Source organism: Stomoxys calcitrans, chromosome 4 (assembly GCF_963082655.1).
Source record: "Stomoxys calcitrans chromosome 4, idStoCalc2.1, whole genome shotgun sequence".
In the NCBI taxonomy this organism is placed as follows: Eukaryota; Metazoa; Arthropoda; class Insecta; order Diptera; family Muscidae; genus Stomoxys; species Stomoxys calcitrans.
The window spans coordinates 70114805-70138128 of NC_081555.1; the positions used below are offsets into that span (position 1 = coordinate 70114805).

The 23324-nt window shown below is 38.1% G+C and overlaps 1 protein-coding gene across 1 annotated transcript in view; it reads left to right on the top strand.

The window, feature by feature from the left end:
* Positions 1-23324, top strand: part of LOC106093072 (sex peptide receptor) — an 87589-nt gene that overhangs the window by 37865 nt on the left and 26400 nt on the right. Inside the window, exon 3 of the mRNA XM_013260053.2 lies at positions 17433-17494. Coding sequence (XP_013115507.2) covers positions 17433-17494 — 62 coding nt within the window. The remainder of the gene's footprint in view (positions 1-17432; positions 17495-23324) is intronic.

The following is a 23324-nucleotide window of genomic DNA, read 5'->3' on the forward strand; positions in this document are numbered from 1 at the left end:
CTGATATAGTCGCCATATAAACCGATCTGGGATTTTGACTTCTAGAGCCTCTAGAGGGCGCAATTCTCATCCGATGTGGCAAAAATTTTGTACAACGACTTCTTGCATGACCAATATGGTCCAATATGGTCAGAATCGATCAATAGCTTGATACAGCTCCCACATAAACCTATCCCCCGATTTTGCTTCTTGAGACCCACAAGGCGCGATTTTTATCCCATATATACTACACAATGACTTCTACAATGTTCAGCTCCAATTGCATAACAGTTCTTTTTCAATATTCTTTGTTTGCCTAAAAAGAGATACAGCGCATAGAAGTATTGATCCGCTGCATGCCACTATGGTCATACACCTAATCCAGTATTCGGCTTGTTGTGCGCTCTAAATTCTATAAAGTAATCTCGAAAAAGAAAATTTAATTCAGGAACTCCGTGCTGCTTACAAAATCCCTAATTGTTTTCCATACCAAGCCCCTTAGTTGGTTCATGTCTGGTATTGTGTCCCCACCTAAGTACCGGTGTCTATTAGCCGTGAAAGCCAGGCAATCACATAGGAAATGTTCCAACGTCTCATTCTCTTCCCCACATGCCCTGCATATGATATTACTTCGGACTAAGACGTATAAAAAGAAAAACCAGTAAGGAAAGGCAAAAGTCGGGCGGAACCGTCCATATTATACCCTACACCACCGAGTCAACATACATACTACTTTTAATGCATAAAACATATGTTGAAATTTAGTCAGACTTTAATTTTGCATACCTATTAAAGAACTGAATGGAACCTTGTTAGATTGTTTTCGATAGGACTACTACTACAGACTTATCGGAGATATAACATAATCTGGGCAGACTTTAATGATATTTAGCACACGTGCTAGAACGTTATATAAAAATCCTCATGCTAAATTTTATAAAGATCGAACCGACTATAGCCTAAAAGGCCCTATCGGATGAAAGGTCTAAATGGAAACTACAATATATCCAAATCTGAACCGATTTTCATAAAATGTTGCACACGTATTAAACCTCTCATGCAAAATGGTGAAAAGATCGGACCAAAATTGTGGCTACTACAGCCTTAAAAGGCTATATCGGCTGTAAAATATATGTGGAACCCATATCTAAATCTGGACCGATTTTTTTGAAAAATCAATAGCGGTCGTCCTTGGACAAAAAAAGTGACTTGAGCAAAATTGCGACCAGTGCGTTGATTACTAGAATACATGGACACACAGACAGACAGACTTAGCTAAATCGAATAAGGAAGTGATTCTAAGCCGATCGGTATACTTATCGGTGGGTTTAGCTCTTCTCCTTCTTAGCGTTACAAACAGATGGACAAAATTATAATACCCGGACCACAGTGCTGGTGAAGGGTATAAAAAAAAGTTAAAACAAATGTTCAGAGAAATCGAGGATAGTGTTTAGTTATTAATTTTTTATAGCGAACACTAATACAGTCTAGCGAATGTTGATTCGTTATCAATTCGCTGAGTTATCAATACTTGAATATCAGAGATCCCATTATGTGGGCCTTGGGCATGCCAAGGTAAAGATAATTGCTTAATTGACATTCCTTTTTTGGAGTTAGTTGTAGTTAGCAAATAAATACACCAAACGATCGGGTAAAAATAAGATTCGGATGAAGGGTTTTTGAAAAGTACAGTAAAAATATTGCACCCAAATTTGGGGTAAAGTATACACTGAAAGAAACTGTGAGTCTTTAACATTATTGTTGAAGGGATATTTGACTATGCAAACATTTTCTTAAATAAAATATTTTCCATTTTAATACAATAAATTTTGCCATGGTTCGGTAAAGAATGTGATTCTACGCTCAAAAAATTGTTGATCACTTCTGGCTAAAATTTCTTCCAAAAGGTTTTGACGTTTTGTATTGGGATGAAGCTTCTTCTATCCACAATTTTTTGCAGAGACCAGAATTATGAATAGTCTGAAGTTGCCAAGTCTGATAATATGGTGGATTTGGTAGTTCATCCAATTCAAGCTAAAAAAGTGGGTCATCAAACTTCTATGAGGTGCCGCATCATGCTCGTGGTTCTCTATAGGGGCAAACTTACTCACTACTGTGAATTTCTTTATCGAACGAGAATTTTTTTAAACTTAAGAACGCAAATTTTTACAACGGTCATAATTTGTAAAAAATTTCACATTAAAATCTCTATAAATTTGGTAAAAGTTGAAGTTTCATTCGATAAGAAAGCACACTCTGCCCAAGGTTTTCTAATCATCAATTCTGGCCTCTATCTTATCTAGTCATTTCGTTTGTAACAGCACTATTCTTGATCGTATTGATATTCTAAAACAATCAAGCCATGTTCGCCCTTCCGCATGTTTTTCCGTCCGTTGGTCTGTGGAAATCACGATAGCGAATAAAGATGTAGGAATTGCAACTTGGTAGAATCGCTCAATATTTGGATACAGCATCCACAAAAAATTTTCCTTCGATTTGACTTCTTGATCCCCATTGTTTGCAACTTGGCTGAAATCGGCCTTCAAACCGATGTATGTAGCTCCAGAATATTGTCATATGCCGGCCTTAGAAGTTTACATTTTTATCTGATTTGCCAGAAATTTGGTACGTTTAGTACACAATTAAGTGCATTTGTATACATTTTTAGCAGAAATAATGGTTGTTGGCTTTGAAGATTCAGGCTTGCCGAAATTAGTATACCATCACATACAGCCATCTACAATACAAATATTTTCTCACGAATTTTTACTTAGTTTTTCTATGACAAGGCAGTATTTATAATTGAAATCCGTGTTGCCACTCAAGAAAATTATTTCCAACCAAAATTTAAGAAAAATACTACCAAACCTGCTTAATGTTCTACAAGTCAAAAATGTGGTATAGTGTGTATTTTTGGCCAACGCGGAACAGTTGGCCATTTTGACATTCCATTTTGAACACATCAAATTACATCACACACATTTTCAACTTAACAAAGAACAAGATCGTCGTTATTCATGGATGATCTAGACATACCCGCCCGTCTGTTTGTTAAAATCACTTTACAGCCTTTAGTTCGAAAATGGCCTATATCTTGATATAAAACCCTTTATACTGATCTCTCGACAAGAAATCTTGAGTTGTATTTCAGCCTCAATTCCAATGAACAACCGTGCCGAGTTTGGATAAAGAGATCTCCCAATTTAAGTGTTTGAGCCCAGAAAGGCGCTTTTACTACCCATTTCGCCGTTACACCGAGATGAATGGACTAGATTTGGCCATATTTGTATGAAGCTGCCACATATCCCTATTTTCCAATTGGAGCCATTGAACGCACAAAAACTGCATTTCCTATCGGGATATACGAAATTTAGAAGAGATTCTTTAACACTTGTACCAGTTATAGTCAACATCAAAGCTTACGCACCTTTCCTGAAATTTGAATCAGTGAGACCCCTTTTAACCATAACATCCATGGTTTTATTCTGCACTTCTAACGAATACACTGAAACAACATGAAGTGAATTAGTTTTGAGGTATTCCCAGGGAGTATTTTAGTAATTAACTTGGAATTTACGTATATGTATGTTGGATACCCTACCAGGAATTACGATTTACGTTTTATTTTATTTGTGATACCAACACAACAAGATATGCTCTTATATATGAAAATGTTAGTTTCATAGATGTGCTATTGTCTACACATCTATCTAGAAAATTTAGACAATGTCTTGTTTACAACAAGTAAAAAGGCGTTAAGTTCGGCCGGGCCGAACTTTGGATACCCACCACCTCGGGTATATATGTAAACCACCTTTCATCAAAATTCGGTGAAAATTTCATACCTTATACTCATATACCTCATACCGATCTGAACTATATACGACACGGATGTCGAAAAGCCGAACATAAGTCAGTGTGTCAAATTTCAGTGAAATCGGATTATAAATGCGCCTTTTATGGGGCCAAGACTTTAAATCGAGATATCGGTCTATATGGCAGCTATATCCAAATCTGGACCGATTTGGGCCAAGTTGCATAAATATGTCGAAGAGCCTAACACTAAGCACTGTCCCAAATTTCGGCGAAATCGGACAATAAATGCCTCTTTTATGGGCCCTAAACCTTAAATCCAGAGATCGGTCTATATGGCAGCTATATTCAAATCTGGACCGATCTGGGCAAAATTGAAGAAGGACGTCGAAGAGCCTAACCAAACTCACTGTCTCAAATTTCAGCGACATCGGACAATAAATGCGTCTTTTGTGGCCCCAAAACCTAAAACCTAGATATCGGTCTATATGGCAGCTATATCCAAATCTGGACCGATCTGTGCGATATTGCAGAAGTATGTCAAGGGGCTTAACTTAACTCACTGTTCCAAATTTCGGGGACATCGGGCAATAAATGAGCATTTTATGGGCCCAAAACCATAAATCAAGAAATCGGTCTATATGGCAGCTATATCCAAATTTGAACCGATCTGGACCAAACTGAAGAAATATGTCAAAGGGCCTAACACATCTCACTGTCCCAAATTTCAGCAAAATCGGATAATGAATGGGGCTATTATGGGCCTTACACCATAAATCGGAGGATCGATCTATATGGCAGCTATATCCAAATCTGGACCGATCTGAGCCAAATTAACGAAGGATGTCGATGGGCCTTACACAATTCACTGCCCCGAATTTCATCAAAATCGGATAATAAATGTGGCTTTTGTGGGCCTAAGACCCTAAACCGGAGGATTGGTCTATATGGCAGCTATATCCAAATCTGAACCGATCTGGACCAAATTGAAGAAACATGTCGAAGGGCCTAAGACAACTCAATGTCCCAAATTTCAGCGAAATCAGACCATAAATATGGCTTTTATTGGCCTTAGACCCTAAATCGGAGGATCGGTCTATATGGCAGCTATGTCCAAATCTGGACCGATCTGAGCCAAATTGACAAAGGATGTCAAAGGGCCTAAGGCAACTCACTGTCCCAAATTTCAACAAAATCGGATAATAAATGTGGCTTTTATTGGCCTAAGACCCTAAATCGCGGATCGGTCTATATGGGGGCTATATCAAGATATTGTCCGATATAGCCCATCTTCGAACTTAACCTGCTTATGGACAAAAAAAGAATCTGTGCAAAATTTCAGCTCAATATCTCTATTTTTAAAGACTGTAGCGTGATTTCAACAGACAGACGGACAGACGGACGGACATGGCTAGATCGTCTTAGATTTTTACGCTGATCAAGAATATATATACTTTATAGGGTCGAAAATGGATATCTCGATGTGTTGCAAACGGAATGACAAAATGAATATACCCCCATCCTTCGGTGGTGGGTATAAAAAATTATAAAAATTAAAACATTATATATCGCTATTAAAAATATTAAAATTATCAAGTAAAAGCGTGCTAAGTTCGACCGGGCCGAATCTTATATACCCTCCACCATTGATCGCATTTGTCGAGTTCTTTTCCCGGCATCTCTTCTTAGGCAAAACAAGTAAAAGCGTGCTAAGTTCGGCCGGGCCGAATCTTATATACCCTCCACCATGGATCGCATTTGTCGAGTTCTTTTCCCGGCATCTCTTCTTAGGCAAAACAGGATATAAGAAAAGATTTGCTCTGCTATTAGAGCGATATCAAGATATGTCCCGGTTTGGACCACATTTAAATTATATGTTGGAGACCTGTGTAAAATGTCAGCCAATTCGAATAAGAATTGCGCCCTTTGGGGGCTCAAGAAGTAAAATAGAGAGATCGATTTATATGGGAGCTGTATCGGGCTATAGACCGATTCAGACCATAATAAACACGTATGTTGATGGTCATGAGAGAATCCGTCGTAACAAAATTTCATTCCAATCGGATAAGAATTGCGCACTCTAGACGCTCAAGAAGTCAAGACCCCAGATCGGTTTATATGGCAGCTATATCAGGTTATGGACCGATTTGAACCATATTTGGCACAGTTGTTGGATATCATAACAAAATACTACGTGCCAAAATTCATTGAAATTGGATAAGAATTGCGCCCTCTAGAGGCTCAAGAAGTCAAGACCCAAGATCGGTGTATATGGCAGCTATATCAGGTTATGAACCGATTTGAACCATACTTGGCGCAGTTCTTGGATATAATAACGAAACACGTCGTGCAAAATTTCATCCCAATCGGATAAGAATTGCGCACGCTAGAGGCTCAAGAAGTCAAGACCCCAGATCGGTTTATATGGCAGCTATATCAAAACATAGACCGATATGACCCATTTACAATACCAACCGACCTACACTAATAAGAAGTATTTGTGCAAAATTTCAAGCGGCTAGCTTTACTCCTTCGGAAGTTAGCGTGCTTTCGACAGACAGACGGACGGACGGACAGACGGACGGACAGACGGACGGACAGACGGACGGACAGACGGACGGACAGACGGACGGACAGACGGACGGACATGGCTAGATCGACATAAAATGTCACGACGATCAAGAATATATATACTTTATGGGGTCTCAGACGAATATTTCGGGTAGTTACAATCAGAATGACGAAATTAGTATAGACCCCATCTTATGGTGAAGGGTATAAAAAAGGATATAAGAAAAGATTTGCTCTGCTATTATAGCGATATCAAGATATGGTCCGGTTTGGACCACAATTAAATTATATGTTGGAGACCTGTGTAAAATGTCAGCCAATTCGAATAAGAATTGCGCCCTTTGGGGGCTCAAGAAGTAAAATAGAGAGATCGATTTATATGGGAGCTGTATCGGGCTATATACCGATTCAGACCATAATAAACACGTATGTTAATGGTCATGAGAGAATTTGTCGTACAAAATTTCAGGCAAATCGGATAATAATTGCGACCTCTAGAGGCTCAAGAAGTCAAGATCCCAGATCGGTTTATATGGCAGCTATATCAGGTTATGAACCGATTTGAACTATACTTGGCACAGTTGTTGGATATCATAACAAAACACGTCGTGCAAAATTTCATTCAAATCGGATAAGAATTGCGCACTCTAGAGGCTCAAGAAGTCAAGACCCAAGATCGGTTTATATGGCAGCTATATCTGGTTATGAACCGATTTGAACCATGCTTGGCATATTTGTTAGATATAATAACAAAACACGTCGTGCAAAATTTCATTCCCATCCTATAAGAATTGCGCACTCTAGAGGCTCAAGAAGTCAGGACCCAAGATCGGTTTATATGGCAGCTATATCAGGTTATGAACCGATTTGAACTATACTTGGCACAGTTGTTGGATATCATAACAAAACACGTCGTGCAAAATTCATTCAAATCGGATAAGAATTGCGCACTCTAGAGGCTCAAGAAGTCAAGACCCAAGATCGGTTTATATGGCAGCTATATCTGGTTATGAACCGATTTGAACCATGCTTGGCACAGTTGTTGGATGTCATAACAAAACACGTCGTGCAAAATTTCATCCCAATCGGATAAGAATTGTGCACTCTAGAGGCTCAAGAAATCAAGACCCAAGATCGGTTTATATGGCAGCTATATCAAAACATGGACCGAAATGGCCCATTTACAACACCAACCGACCTACACTAATAAGAAGTATTTGTGCAAAATTTCAAGCGGCCAGCTTTACTCCTTCGGAAGTTAGCGTGCTTTCGACAGACAGACAGACGGATGGACGGACATGCCTAGATCGACATAAAATTTCACGACGATCAAGAATATATATACTTTATGGGGTCTCAGACGAATATTTCGAGTAGTTACAATCAGAATGACGAAATTAGTATACCGCCCATCTTATGGTGAAGGGTATAAAAATGTTAGTTTCATAGATGTGTTATTGTCTATACATCTCTCTAGACAATTTAGACAATGTCTTGTTTACAAAAAAATTATAAAAATTAAAACATTATATATCGCTATTAAAAATATTAAAATTAAAAAAAATTAATTTAAAATTTAAATAATACAATAATTTAATAAATAGAAATACAAAAAAAAAATTATTAATATTATTGGAAAAATGAGAAACGCTCTTTTCTGAAAGTTGTATTGTAAAATTGCTTATGCGTTGAAGGTTCGAAGGATGGTTGTTCCAGAGACGTATTGTAGCAATGAAGAATTGTCTCTCTGAGTTCAAGCGGTTTGTTCTGGGTGGTATAATTTTCATTCCTCTATTAGATCGTGCAAATTTAAGATGTGCGAGGAGATAGCCAGATTCTTTCGTTATGATAATTTTGTGAAGCCGAATTAGACTTCTAATATTAAGATAGTTTTTAAAGGATACATTAAAATCTTGTAGCGCTGATTGTGAAATACTTTCATGACATTTTCTATTAAGGATGTATCTGGTAATGTCTTTGAAGGCAACAGTAAGTCTGCGATTATTTTCAAAATCACAGTTGTAGAGACACCTCGAAACTTGGTGTCAGAGATGTTAGAATGAGCGCAGAAGATGGAGGCGACTGGAAGGCTATTCTACGTTCGGCTAGTGAACAAATTTCCTGTAATAGCCAAGTAAATGTGATTAGTACAGATTAAATTGCAGTTAAAAGTTAAACCCAAATTACAAGCAGTTTCAACTCGTGGTGTTGAAGTGTTATTAAGATGTCCAATTAAATTATCCAGGACAGTTAGTTCATATCTATGATTTTCGAGTCATTTCGACTTTCAAGGGTTTATGTAAAGTTTATTATTTTTTACCCAGTTATAAACTTGATTCAAATCATAGTTTATATCAGATACACATTTTTATACCCGCCACCGTAGGATAGGGGGTATATTCATATAGTCATTTCGTTTGCAACACATCAAAATATCAATTTCCGACCCTACAAAATATATTTATTTCAGATCGTCGTAAAATCCTAAGACGATTTAACGATGTCCGTGTGCATGTCCGTCTGTTGTAATCACTCTAGAGCCTTCAAAAATTGAGATATTGAGCTGAAATTAGGCACAGATACGTCTTTTTGATGCACGCTGGTTAAGTTCTTGAACGGGCCAAATCGGCCCATATTTGGATATAGCTGCTATGTAGACCGATTTTCCGATAAAGGGTCTGGGCATCTGACATCTGACCTAAATATGGATTAGATCGGTCCACATTTAGATATAGCTGCTATATAGACCGATCTCCCGATAAAGGGTCTGAAGCCCATAAAAGTTTTATTTATTACCCGATTTAGCTGAAATTTAAAAGAATGGGTTATTTTAAGCCTTCCGATATCTGACGTAGATATGTTTCAGATCGGACTATATTTAGATATAGCTGTCATATAGACCCATCTCCCAATAAAGGGTTTGGAGGCCATAAAAGTTTTATTTATTACACAATTTCGCTGAAATTTAAAACAGTGGGTTTTTTTAAGCCTTCCGAATCTGAGTGGTTCAGAGTAGTTCATATAGCTGCCATATATCTCCCGATCTCCCGATAAAGGGTCTGAAGGCCATAAAAGCTTATGAGATTTCGCTGAAATTAAGAAAAGTGCGCAGTTTTAAGCCTCCCAACATCCGACCCAAATATGGTACAGATCGGCCTATATTTAGATATAGCTGTCATATAGACCTATCTGCCGATAAAGGCTCTGAAGTCCATAAAAGCTTTTTTTTAACCGATTTCGCTAAAATTTTAAACTGTGAGTTATTTTTAGCCTGTTAAGACCTCCCAACATCCGACCTTAAGGCGGTATGAAAAACAGTTTTGCAGTTTTAATATCACAATATGATGATCAACGGTATCAAACGCTTTACTGTGGTCCAAAACAAAAAGTAAGAACGAAACCATTTTGTGCAGAGCGGTGCAGCAGCTTCTTTTCTTCCGGTATCCAGATTGTCTGTCAGATGGTAAGTCATTCTCAGTTAGAAAATTAGATCAGACATAATGCGTTCTAAAGCTTTAGACAGGAAAGGTAGTATAGCCATAGGACGGTTCTCTCTATTTGCTTAAGGAATAGATATAATCCCGGCGATTTTCCACTCAGCACGAAAAATCGATTTAGTCAATATAGAGATGAAAATGTAAATTAAGGTCAGCCTACCAAACTACCAAGAGGATAAAAACCTACCAATATTGGTAGGAACCTACCAAAAACGGCAACACTGATGGCAATACATAAATTGAAAAATTTTCATGTGACGGTGGATATTAAATTTTACTCCACTATAAAACACATTCACCTTCCCAATTTCACAACACCCTTTTGTTTGTAAAGAAAGGGCGTGATTTAGGTCAACGATTTTATTGTATGCGAACAAAAATCGGATGCGTGTACATAATATCCGCATATGTGGTAGTTGTATTGTATGTCAGCTGGTATTTGCTATGGATATTCATGCGTCTGTTTTGCTTGGGTCCTTATGTTACCATGTCCTTGAACGTCTGCTACATAATATAGAAAAAAATTAAAATTTTTTTGTAACCTAGACTTGTACTTTACTCCGATTACATTTTTAATAATCATTATGGATTCTTAATGATGTCATGTGCGAATAAAGATTATTATTGACTTTTTGCACAATAAAAACGAACGTACGCTCACACCCCCATTCCTAAGGAAATTGTATAACGAATTGCCTGTAAATGAAATTGACTTAGATTATGAAGATGAGAAAACTCCTACTGCCAAATGTTGTCGTCTGAAATATGATATGATTATAATCATTGAAGATGAAGGAATGAGGAGTGATGGGTTTTACGATAACATTATCTCCGTAACTAGTCAGTGTGAGCAAATTATGATGTCATGTCCTTCAATAATTGTTTGCTTTCAATGACATTTTAATGTTTGAGTTTTGAATTTTTTACCCCAGGGACTCGTAATGGAAGTGCCGCAGCTTTTGAAATGAATAATAAAAGAAAAAATTAACTTAAATCTATTGCTTCCATCAGAACAAACACCTAACTCTGCAATGCGTCACTTCAATTCAATTTGACGTTGACTTAATGGAAAAGCATCTTTCAAAAGAGGAATTTCAACTACTTTCTATTGGACAGCCGCGATTATTTTTCTATTTTCGACTATTGGTCCAACAACATGAACAACTACAATGATGACAGGCGCCTTTTGTGAACTAATAATGTTTTATGGCCATGGACTATAGTTATTGAGTGACAAAGATCAATGTAATTTTTGGTTGCTATTGGTCATTCGCCTAAACGATATTATTCTCATCCCAAAAAGGCAGCTGGCGATGGTAAATTTTCTAATTAGATTTTTATTACAGGGCAACTATTTCTTTAAATTTCACTTTAGGATGAATTTTGTTAGACTCTTCGCCATAGCCATGTCGGTCTGCACTCATAGTAATTTATTAAAAAACAAGTAAAAGCGTGCTAAGTTCAGCCGGGCCGAATCTTATATACCCTCCACCATGGATCGCATTTGTCGAGTTCTTTTCCCGGTATCTCTTCTTAGGCAAAATAAAGGATATAAGAAAAGATTTGCTCTGCTATTAAAGCGATATCATGATATGGTCCGGTTTGGACCACAATTAAATTATATGTTGGAGACCTGTGTAAAATGTCAGCCAATTCGAATAAGAATTGCGCCATTTGTGGGTTCAAGAAGTAAAATAGAGAGATCGATTGATATGGGAGCTGTATCGGGCTAAATACCGATTCAGACCGTAATAAACATGTATGTTAATGGTCATGAGAGAATTTGTCGTACAAAATTTCAGGCAAATCGGATAATAATTGCGACCTCTAAAGGCTCAAGAAGTCAAGATCCCAGATCGGTTAATATGGCAGCTATATCAGGTTATGAACCGACTTGTATTTTATTTGACATAGTGGTTGAAAGTAACAATAAAAAACGTCTTGCGAAATTTCAGCCAAATCGGATAGGATCTGTTTATATGACAGCTATATCAGGTTTTGAACTGATTTGAACCATATTTGGCACAGCTGTTGGATATCATAACAAAATAATACGTGCCAAAATTCATTCAAATTGGATAAGAATTGCGCCCTCTAGAGGCTCAAGAAGTCAAGACCCAAGATCGGTTTATATGACAGCTATATAAGGTTATGGACCGAGTTGAACCATACTTGGCACAGTTGTTGGATATCGTAACAAAACACGTCGTTCAAAATTTCATTTCAATCGGATAAGAATTGCGCACTCTAGAGGCTCAAGAAGTCAAGACCCAAGATCGGTTTATATGGCAGCTATATCAGGTTATAGACCGATTTGAACCATACTTGGCAAAGTTGTTGGATATCGTAACAAAACACGTCGTGCAAAATTTTATCCCAATCGGATAAGAATTGGGCACTCTAGAGGCTCGAGAAGTCAAGACCCAAGATCGGTTTATATGGCAGCTATATCAAAACATGGACCGATATGGCTCATTTACAATACCAACCGACCTACACTAATAAGAAGTATTTGTGCAAAATTTTAAGCGGCTAGCTTTACTCCTTCGGAAGTTAGCGTGCTTTCGACAGACAGACGGACGGACGGACGGACAGACGGACGGACATGGCTAGATTGACATAAAATGTCACGACGATCAAGAATATATATACTTTATGGGGTCTCAGACGAATATTTCGAGTAGTTACAATCAGAATGACGAAATTAGTATACCCCCCATCTTATGGTGGAGGGTATAAAAACAGTAACTAGGTTACTATAAAGTGGCCCGGTAGGTATCGAAGCTAGCACCACATCTACCGTAATCCGAGGACACCACTAACTCAGCTACCCTTGTGGAGCAAGAAACTCGTGCTCTGATGTTTGTTTTCATTAACGACATACCTTCCTCTTAATTATCCGATCATTTATCTCAAAAATGGCATTCTTTTTTGAATGCCAACATAACACATGTTAATGGATAATCCTATATATCCATTATGGACCGTTCTGGACTCAACTCGGTGCTTATGCGGGACAAATCCGATAAACTAGTTTGTGCTCCCACGACTTTATATATATATAATGTTTATATGGGGACTGTATCCATCCTCTTTTCAGCATAACCTTACCTATGTTAGGTTGAAAAGAGGGTGCGGATGTTAATCCGTGCCATGCCACAATGGGCATACACCTAAGCCAGTAATCGGCTTGTTGTGCCCTGTATATACTAAAAGTAGTCTCGAAATAGAAAATTTAAGTCAGCAATTCCGTGCTACTTACAAAATCCCTAATTGTTTCCGTACCACGCTCCTTAGTTGGATTATGTCTGGTATTGTATGCCCACCTAAGTGCCGGAGTCTGGTAGCCGCGAAAGCCGTTCAATGACATAGGATGTGCTCAAAGTCTTATCATATTCCCCGCATGCACTACATATGCCATCACTTGCCTCACTGATCTTACATAAGTGAGCTCGTAGTCCTATATGTCTTGTTATGATACCGAAAGCTATGCTGACCTCCTTCCTACTTTCTTTCAATAATAGCCTCGTCTTTTCACAATGCAGATCTTCCCATAGGGTTTTCGGCGTCCTACCGACTGTTTCGCTGTTCCACAGAGTAACATGCGCGTTCGTCGCTCACGCTCTTAACTCGTTAGCACCACACCACCGCAGGCATTCCGTGATCGCCCGGATCTCCGTCTGCAGTACCGTATTATGGTCAGGCAGTCTAAAACAGATCTCAGAGCCTACATTGAGAACAATGTAGACCCCGGACCCACTCTGTCCCATAGCTATGATCCATCTGTGTAAGATGATTTTCCAGGCGGCAATACTAGGGTATCGTCAATCCAAGACTGTGCCGCTGGCAGCAGTACCTCGCACTCGACCTTAAGAGTCGTCTTAGGTATCCGATCGGAAACCCCTGCCCTTCCTTCCAGTTTTCGTATCCTCGTCTCGATTATACCTCGATGGCATGAACTGCTCCCATCCTCAATCCATTCTCCCATCGCCTTAAGTCTCATAGCTGCAGTGGCTGCCTCAGATTTAATCTGTATGTCAATGGGTCGGATGTCTAGAATAGTGTACAGTACCCTAGTGGGCGTGATCATTATTGCTCCGTACTCTGAAATTGTTGTATGGTGCTAATGTTGCACTTTTTCTCCATAGCACTCCACCAATCTTATGAGGCGTACGTAAGTATTGGTCTAATCACGCTTCTGTAGAGCCAGTGGACTATCCGCGAATTCAGGCCGCATGTCGAGCATACGGCCCGCCTATATAGTGCCCAAAATCTGTGAGCTTTCTCAATATGCTCCTGAATGTGACAATCCCACTTAAGTTTTCTATACAATATCGTTTTATTGAGGAAACGTGGTGCGTCAAATTGGCCCACCTTCGTCTTCCTCGTGAAGAGGCATATTTTTGTCTTCCCTGGATAAACATTGAGACTTTTGGGTCTAGCCCAGTCATATACCATATGCAAGACCCTTTCGGCCCTTCTGCATAGCTAGTTCGTATCCTTGCCCCTTAGAACATCGTCTGAGTAGCAGACGGGTTCAAATCCCTCCTTACTCAGCATCCGTAATAGGTAATTTTTTGGTGGTCACCCAAAGGCGCGGGGATAAAATGCCCACCTGTGGCGTGCCCTGTGCCACTTTCTCCCTTATATTTATGTCATAGTATTGTAAATAGGCCATATCGGTCCATGTTTTGATATAGCTGCCATATAAACCGATCTTGGGTCTTGACTTCTTGAGCCTCTAGAGTTCGCAATTCTTATCCGATTGGAATGAAATTGTGCACAACGTTGTTATAATATCCAACAACTGTGCCAAGTATGGTTCAAATCGGTTTATAACCTTATATAGCTGCCATATAAACCGATCTTGGATCTTGACTTCTTGAGCCTCTAGAGTGCGCAATTCTTATCCGATTGGAATGAAATTACGTACGACGTGTTTTGTTATGATATCCAACAACTGTGCCAAGTATGGTTCAAATCGGTTCATAACCTGATGTAGCTGCCATATAAACCGATCTGGGATCTTGACTCCTTGAGCCTCTAGAGGTCGCAATTCCTATCCGATTTGCCTGCAATTTTGTACGACGGATCCATATCTTGATATCGCTCTAATAGCAAAGCAAATCTGTTCTTATATCATTTTTTTGGCTAAGAAGAGTTGCCGGAAAAAGAACTCGACAAATGCGATCCATGGTGGAGGGTATATAAGATTCGGCTCGGCCGAACTTAGCACGCTTTTACTTGTTATTGTATTATCACCACAAGTACTTTTCCCAGCATCTGGAAGCTTGAAAAATAATTCCTGTTCAAAAAATCTAAACGAATTCGGACCCATTGCCATTTTGCCTTCTTTATCTAAAGTGTTTGAGAAACTACTGCATAAACAAATATATGCGTATTGAAATGACCGTAAATTATTGACTGATAAGAAAATCAGGATTAAGACCTAATCATAGCTGCATAACAGCCCTTATTGATGTGGTTGAGTCACTGCAATCTAGCCTTGACAACAACGACGTCTCAGTTCTGGTTACTCTTGGACCAATCAAAAGCTTTTGATTTTTTTCATCATCCAACATTATGAAATAAACTCACACATATGTTTGAATACTCAAGAACTGCTGCAAGATTGATTACGTCTTATTTGCAAAATCGTTCGCAATTCACAACGCATAATGGAGAATCTTCACCCCCACTTGCAAATTATAGAGGTGTGCCTCAAGGATCAATTTTAGGATCACTGCTGTACAGCAATGATCTGTCACATGTCATCCAACACTGCAATATTAGAATGTACGCTGACAATGTACAACTTTACGCCTCTGCAGCGTAAATGACTTTATTGCATTTGTAAATCAAGACCTTGCAAATGTGTTACAGTGGGCTACTGCAAACGGCCTAACTCTGAACCCAAATAAATCCAAGGCCATTCGTATTCAGTAGAGAAGCACTTCAACAAATGAAATTAATTTATAAATCAAATGCAAATTTTGCCCATGAACATCTCACTAAAACAGGGGCAAACTTCTCACATATCAATGAGTGCAGTCCAATTCAAGTTTAAGCTCAATGATAAGGGGCCTCCGTTTTATAGCCGAGTCCGAACGGCGTGGCGCAGTGCGACACCTCTTTGGAGAGAAGTTTAATATCGGTGACACCAAAATTGAAATTGTTCGTACAGTCAAAAACCTTTGGATAATTTTTAACGAACATCTTATTTGGACTTATCACATAAATGCTGCTTGCGGAAGTATATAGATTTGGCGGGGTTTCGGCCTATGCAAACCCAGATATACAATATAACATGCCATACGATAGATACGTCACCCGCAGATTACTCATGTTTTTTCAAAAAATAATAAATGAAAAAGAACCTGTTTACCTTTATCCAAGGCTAAATTTTTCATGGTGAAGCCGTGGAAAAATTATAATTCAAATAAAACATAGGACTCAAATATCCGAAAGACAGTTCTATATTCGCACAATTCGTCTGTGGAATCAGCTACCCAACGAATTACAGATCATCACCAACACAGCAAAATTCAAAACGTCTCTAACAACATTTATGCAGAGAACATCTTTAACTTAAAGCACGCAAAACGAGAAACAAGTAAAATTTTTTTTAAATATTGCTATTGCTTTTACTGCTAAAAATGCACTTATGTTATATTAGAATCTTTAATCTCTTCGTTTTGTTTCGGAACTAAAATTATAGATAACGCCTATAATCTATTACTAAACTGTTAAGATATAATTCTTGTTGTATTAGGAAGACAAATAAATGAAATAAAATAAATCCGAGTTATGGTTGTGAAACCTCATTGACCGAAAAGTGACATACATAAATTTGTCCATGGTTTAATGCAACACACTACATCAACAAAAACATAAGAGGAAGCACCATATTGGCAAACAAATGAACGGATCAATTAGAACAAACTATCTCGAGTTATGGCCTGGGTTTAACACCCAGCCAATAGTTGTGAGGTATCAGCCATGTACATATTTTCGTCTAAAGTTATCTGCTCGATTACTTTATCTTGTACGATTGTGGCGCGGATGCAACATACAATCGGAATTACAAAATTAGTGTGCACCACCACATAGATAAACAAATATCATAAATTATTCCTTGAGCTTCGATGGGTTTTGTTGGCAATATAGAAAGAGTTCAGCAAGAGAATCAAAAAATGTTCTGCATGGAATAAAATCCATGGCGAAGGATTTTAGTCCATTTAAGGTTTCAGTACACTTTTCATCTAACCTTAGATTTATTATTACGAATGGCGCTGTCCACTGAAGTAACAAAAATATTGCAATGACCACAAATTCTTTATAAGGCACTTGCATTTGTGTATGGCTTCTTGGACGTTAATTAAAAAGACTAAACCGACTCTTTTGTCCTTAAATAATTAATGGCCATTGTCCGCTTCTAAAACTTTGAGATACCCTTAGTATTGTTCTTGGTTATTTTCCTCCATAGTCTTTGTTTTCTCCGCATGTCTCATTTTACCAAACAATGTGCTTTTATAACCTTTTGTTGTTCTCTTCTTTTCTTGTCCTTTTCAGATTTTGCCTGCAATCTGTCACACAGCGTCAATTTGGTTGACATTGGCGTTGGCCGTACAAAGGTATGAACAAAATTTTCATTTAATATTTAAAACCATCATGTCCAAAAGGAAGCCAAGATTGACAAGGCCGTAAAGATTCATTGCCAAATGTCAATCTTTGTGAAGGGAAAACAAACTTTGAAATTTGTTTATTTGAAATCGAAGCAATGTGCCATGATGGTACGACCATTTTAATGGGCCATCGACGTTTAGCTATACCACCTCTTTGGCATGAAAAAATATAAACACTTTCAAGCAAGGTGAGCAAACAATCGCCTTTAATTTGCAAATTTTGTTCATCAATTTCTGTAAAATGTTTGATTTGTAGATATCGCAGACATTCATGATGTCTGATGATAAATTTTTGCCTGTATTAAATAAGACAAATACTTAAATGTTTAAGCTAAGAAGGGAAACGAAACTACCCAGCAATTTGCCCTACCTCGGATGCAGGACGAACGGTTTTTCCTCCTACCAGTGGTGATGGACTAGTCGTATTGCCTCCAAGGAAAAGCGATTTTATAGTCAGACTGCATTCTGAAGCATCTGTAGAGGACATCGCTACCTACATTAGATCCAAGATTGATAATGTTAATGACAGCGATTTTTAAGTTGAATTTCCCCCACACCGCGCCATATACCATCTTTCAAAATAATTGTGCCTTTAAACTATTCGATATAATGGTTTGCAGTGCATTTTGGACGGATGGCGTATTGACTAAGCAATTCGTTTCCAGGGAGACCTGTGGTTATTTCTTCTGTTTCAAAGCATTGCGTCAATCATTGTACATACTTTCCCAGAATGTGATACTAAACTCAGAGACATCTGTTTGAAATCTTTTGGTAGTGATTTGAAGATGTTCGTTTTCACGGAAACCTAACTTAAGCATGGCATCGGTAATACTGATTTTTTTTCTGATCAATATCTAGTTTAGAGATGTGATAGAGTAGGTTTATTTGGGGGAGATGTGCCTATAGCTGTTCATAACTCCATAGTTTCCGAATGTGTTACGCTTTCTTCAAGTGGTATGGATACATTCTGGGAGATATTTTTGATCACTGTTTGTTTCAGATGAATAACATTCGAAATGTAAGGGATAGGATTTCCATCTGGTGTTGATCGTGGACATTTGTTTATGCAGATGTTTGCTGTCCGACTTTGACTGTTGAAGTTCAGTTGTAGAGTGGTTTTGTAAAAAGATGTTCCGGTATGGGACACGAGATTTAGATTGTACATTGGCAGTGTCAACTTTGATATGTTGCGATCGACTTTATTCGGCATAAGTTCGGTTTCGTATTGCGAGATGGAGTTGCAAATTTCTTCTTTTTATAATGTGCAGACTGATGCTTTTAAAATATCTATTCCCACAGTGAGGCCTTATATTGAAAGGTTACCGGCTTAATTGTAGGGAATTGTCTGACGATCCGGAGCTGTGCGGTATGTTCGCAGACTTTTTCAATGCAGCTACACCAAGTTTTCTTACAGTTCCACCTATACTTATGGCATCAACATATTATTCTTACTGAGGATAAAGTGCTGAAGAGTTGAAAATCATTGAAGAGTTCCAAGACACCAGGGCCGGATGGTGTACCGGCGAATATTCTTAAATCTTGAGAATATAAGTTATATAGGTCACATGTGGCCATATTCAACGATCCACTGTCATTAGGATATTTTCCTCATTCCTGGAGGTCAAATTATATAATTCCTTTACTTAACAAGTAAAAAGCCATTAAGTTTGGGCGGGCCAAACTTTGAAAACCCACCACCTTGGTTATATATGTAAACCACCTCTCATCATAATCCGATGGAAAATTCATTATCTATGCAGCCATAGCAGTAGGGCTAAGTATCTGAGGGGCGCCCCAACCGCGAGCAAACTGCCAAAAAGAAATATTGGCCGACCGGGACAATATTGGACTCAAATTTGGGGTACGAAGGTCATATCTTAATTTGGGGACATCCAAAGAAACTACCCAAGACATAAGTATAGGTCGATTCGAAAATAAAGAATTCAAATCGAACGAATTTGGGAGAATATTACGGATTTGATATATTTGGGACGAAGGGAGCGGAGCGGCCCAGTTTCGCTCATTTCATTTCGCTCCAAATCTCCGATTATAAGTAAGTAAAGGGTGATTTTTTTGAGGTTAGGATTTTCATGCATTAGTATTTGACAGATCACGTGGGATTTCAGACATGGTGTCAAAGAGAAAGATGCTCAGTATGCTTTGACATTTCATGATGAATAGACTTACTAACGAGCAACGCTTGCAAATCATTGAATTTTATTACCAAAATCAGTGTTCGGTTCGAAATGTGTTCATTCACCGTAACGTTGCGTCCAACAGCATCTTTGAAAAAATACGGTCCAATGATTCCACCAGCGTACAAACCACACCAAACACTGCATTTTTCGGGATGCATGGGCAGTTCTTGAACGGCTTCTGGTTGCTCTTCACTCCAAATGCGGCAATTTTGCTTATTTACGTAGCCATTCAACCAGAAATGAGCCTCATCGCTGAACAAAATTTGTCAAAATTCGAACACATTTCGAACCGAACACTGATTTTGGTAATAAAATTCAATGATTTGCAAGCGTTGCTCGTTAGTAAGTCTATTCATGATGAAATGTCAAAGCATACTGAGTATCTTTCTCTTTGACACCATGTCTGAAATCCCACGTGATCTGTCAAATACTAATGCATGAAAATCCTAACCTCAAAAAAATCACCCTTTAGAAACACGTTAAGATCGGCCAGGCTTGAATTCTATACAAAAAGCAATATTTATAACGAAAGAATTTTATTCGAGTAATCTTTATACATTTATACATCTTCATATTACGTTCCGATCTTGACTATATCGGGTAGGGGTTTTGAGGTGTCAAAAACAACTCATAGTTTTAAATTTCGTTGATATCGGGTATGAAGTACAATTTGGGTCCACTCGTTCTACTTTTTGTTGCAGATCAGTTTATACGGCAGCTATGTAAAAACAAATCTGATCTGGATCATATTTAGAAAGTGTATTGAGGACCCTAACGCAAATATCTGTTCTGAAATTCGATCGGATAACAATATATGGGTCCAAGACCATATATTAAGAGATCGGTCTATATGGCAGTTATATCCAAATATGGTCTGATCTGGATCATATTCGGTCCGGGTGTCACGAAGCTTTATACAATTTACTGTTCCAAAATTATGAGCTTCAGACCCTAAATAGGGAGATCGGTCTATACGACAGCTATATCCAAAATTGGTCGAATTTGCACGAAATTTGCTGTAAATGTGTAGGTGATCAATATGACTGTCTGTTCCATATTGCATTAAAATCGGATTTAAATTGAGACTTCCAGCTCACTTTCAAACAATGGTATTCATTGCACTTACCTCGAAATTACGAGGTAAAGCGAGGTAATTTATGTAACAGCAAAAAATATGTATGTGCCAAAAATACCGTAATGTTTATTTAACAGACAGACGAAATCAGGAATTAATCTGAATCAGGAATTAATCTATGCCGATCGATATACCTATCGATATGTCTAGCTCTTCTTCTTTGCGTTGCAAAAAATGCACAAAATTATAACACCCTGTACGACAGCGGTGGTGTAGGGTTTTAAAGTCCTATAACCGTACACCTCGTATTGATGCCTTGATGAGAGAAATCTGTGACGAAATTGAATTTTGCGTTTTTCCGAAATAGGAAAACACAAAACTATATATAAACGTTAAACTCGTATATAAAAATCGGTTGCATAAGCAGAATTCTTTTCACTAATGAATGGAGGCATCTGGAATATCCTGAATAAAGTCCCAATTTGGCACAGATGTAGAAAGACTTAATATAATGCTCTAAATTGAAATTTTTATCGAAATAGGATTTAACATTAGCTTTACCAAAGAATGTCGCTTTCAATGGAATTCTCCAGTCAAATTAGCAGCAAACAAAAGTATTTTGAGCAAATTACCTGCAATTAACGTTGTTTCATTAAATGTTCGTCTCTTTGTACTTATCAACATAATCACGTTTTTATTAACATTTTGTCATACCGGAAAATATTTGTAGATTTTAGACTTCTCTTATGTTGATTTTTTTCTTAAAATCCCCATTAAATAGGACATCGCCTTGACATTTGAATAATGTCGCATAATTTGCTATTTTCTACGCATTTTCTTATCAAATCACAAATGCAATGAAGTAAAAATTATGTGAAATTCATTCTATTTCTAATGTCAATCTCTTGGTAAAGTTTCATTGAGTTTATAGAAATACATAAAGGGTAATTCGGTTGGATCCAGCAAACGATTACGCCTCATTATACACTGCTACAACAACAACCATGAGTTCTATAGAGTGAAACTTGAACTCAGAGTAATTTTTACACATGGATTGAACTCATACTTCAAAGATTGCTTTAGATCTTAAGAAGCTTAACATCCTAAACATGTACCCTTTCAAAGTTTGCCCATGAACATTCCACTAAGGAGCAGGGGCAAATTTCTCACATATCACTGAGAGCTGTCCGATTCAAGTTTGAGCTCAATGACAAGGCACCTCCTTTTTATAGCCGAATCCGAATCCGAACGTCCTGCCGCAGAGCGACACCTCTTTGGGGAGAAATTTTTACATGGCAAAGAAGCTCACAATTGTCGCCAGCATTAGGAGGGGATAACGGCCGCTGAAAATTTTTTTTTTAATGTTCTCGCCAGGATTCGAACCCAGGCGTTCAGTGTCATAGGAGGACATGCTAACCTCTGCGATACGGTGACCTCCAATTTACCCTTTTTTGAACACCAAATGATGGAGTTTTCACTTAACCTCGACTTAGATGGCATATACCATCACAAGTTTTTGCTTCTTGTGGTGTCAGAGGGATACCAAAGATGTAAAAGAGAAACTCGTGAGGAGAAATTTCAAGGCATGAAGAAAGATGCAAATATCCTGTTTTTGTTTCTATGGCAACGGACTTTTCGTATAATATTTGCAATGCCAACAAAGCCTCTGGTGGGAGACTAACCCACGACAACAGGAATCTGATCATGCTACTAATTACTCAGCTACCGGGTCACTTATCATCATATGTATATAAATGGTGATTTTTTAAGAGCTATAGGAAAGTTTTTCAAAAAAAGAAGTAAAAAGGCGTTAAGTTCGGCCGGGCCGAACTTTGGATACTCACCACCTCGGGTATATATATATAAACCACCTTTCGTCACAGAACGGTTTCGTCACAGAAAATGAAAAAATATGGTCCGATTCAAACACGGATATTGACAGGTCTAATAAGTACAAGTCATTGTTCAATTTTGTAGTACAAAATATTGGTCTTTTTGGTAGCCATATCCAAATATAGACCGATCTGAACCATATACATCACAGATGTCGAAAACCTATCATAAATCACTGCTCCAAAATTTCGGCGAAATCGGACAATAAATGCGCCTTTTATGGGCCCAAGATCTTAAATTGAGAAATCGGTCTATATGGCAGCTTTATCCAAATCTGGACCGTTCTGTGCCATATTGCAGAAAGTTGCCGGGGGGCTAACTTAACTCACTGTCCCAAATTTTGGTGACATCGGACAATAAATGCGCCTTTTATGGACCCAACCTGTAAATCGAGAGATATGGACCGCTATATGTCAGCTATATTTAAATCCGGATCGATCAGGGCCAAATTTAAGAAGGATGTTGAAAGATTTAACACAATACTCTGTCCCAAATCTTGGCAAAATCAGACAATAAATGCGCCTTTTATGGGCCCAAGACCTCAAATCGAGGGATCGGTCTATATTGCAGCTATATCCAAATCTGAACCGATCTGTGCCACATTTAGGATGGA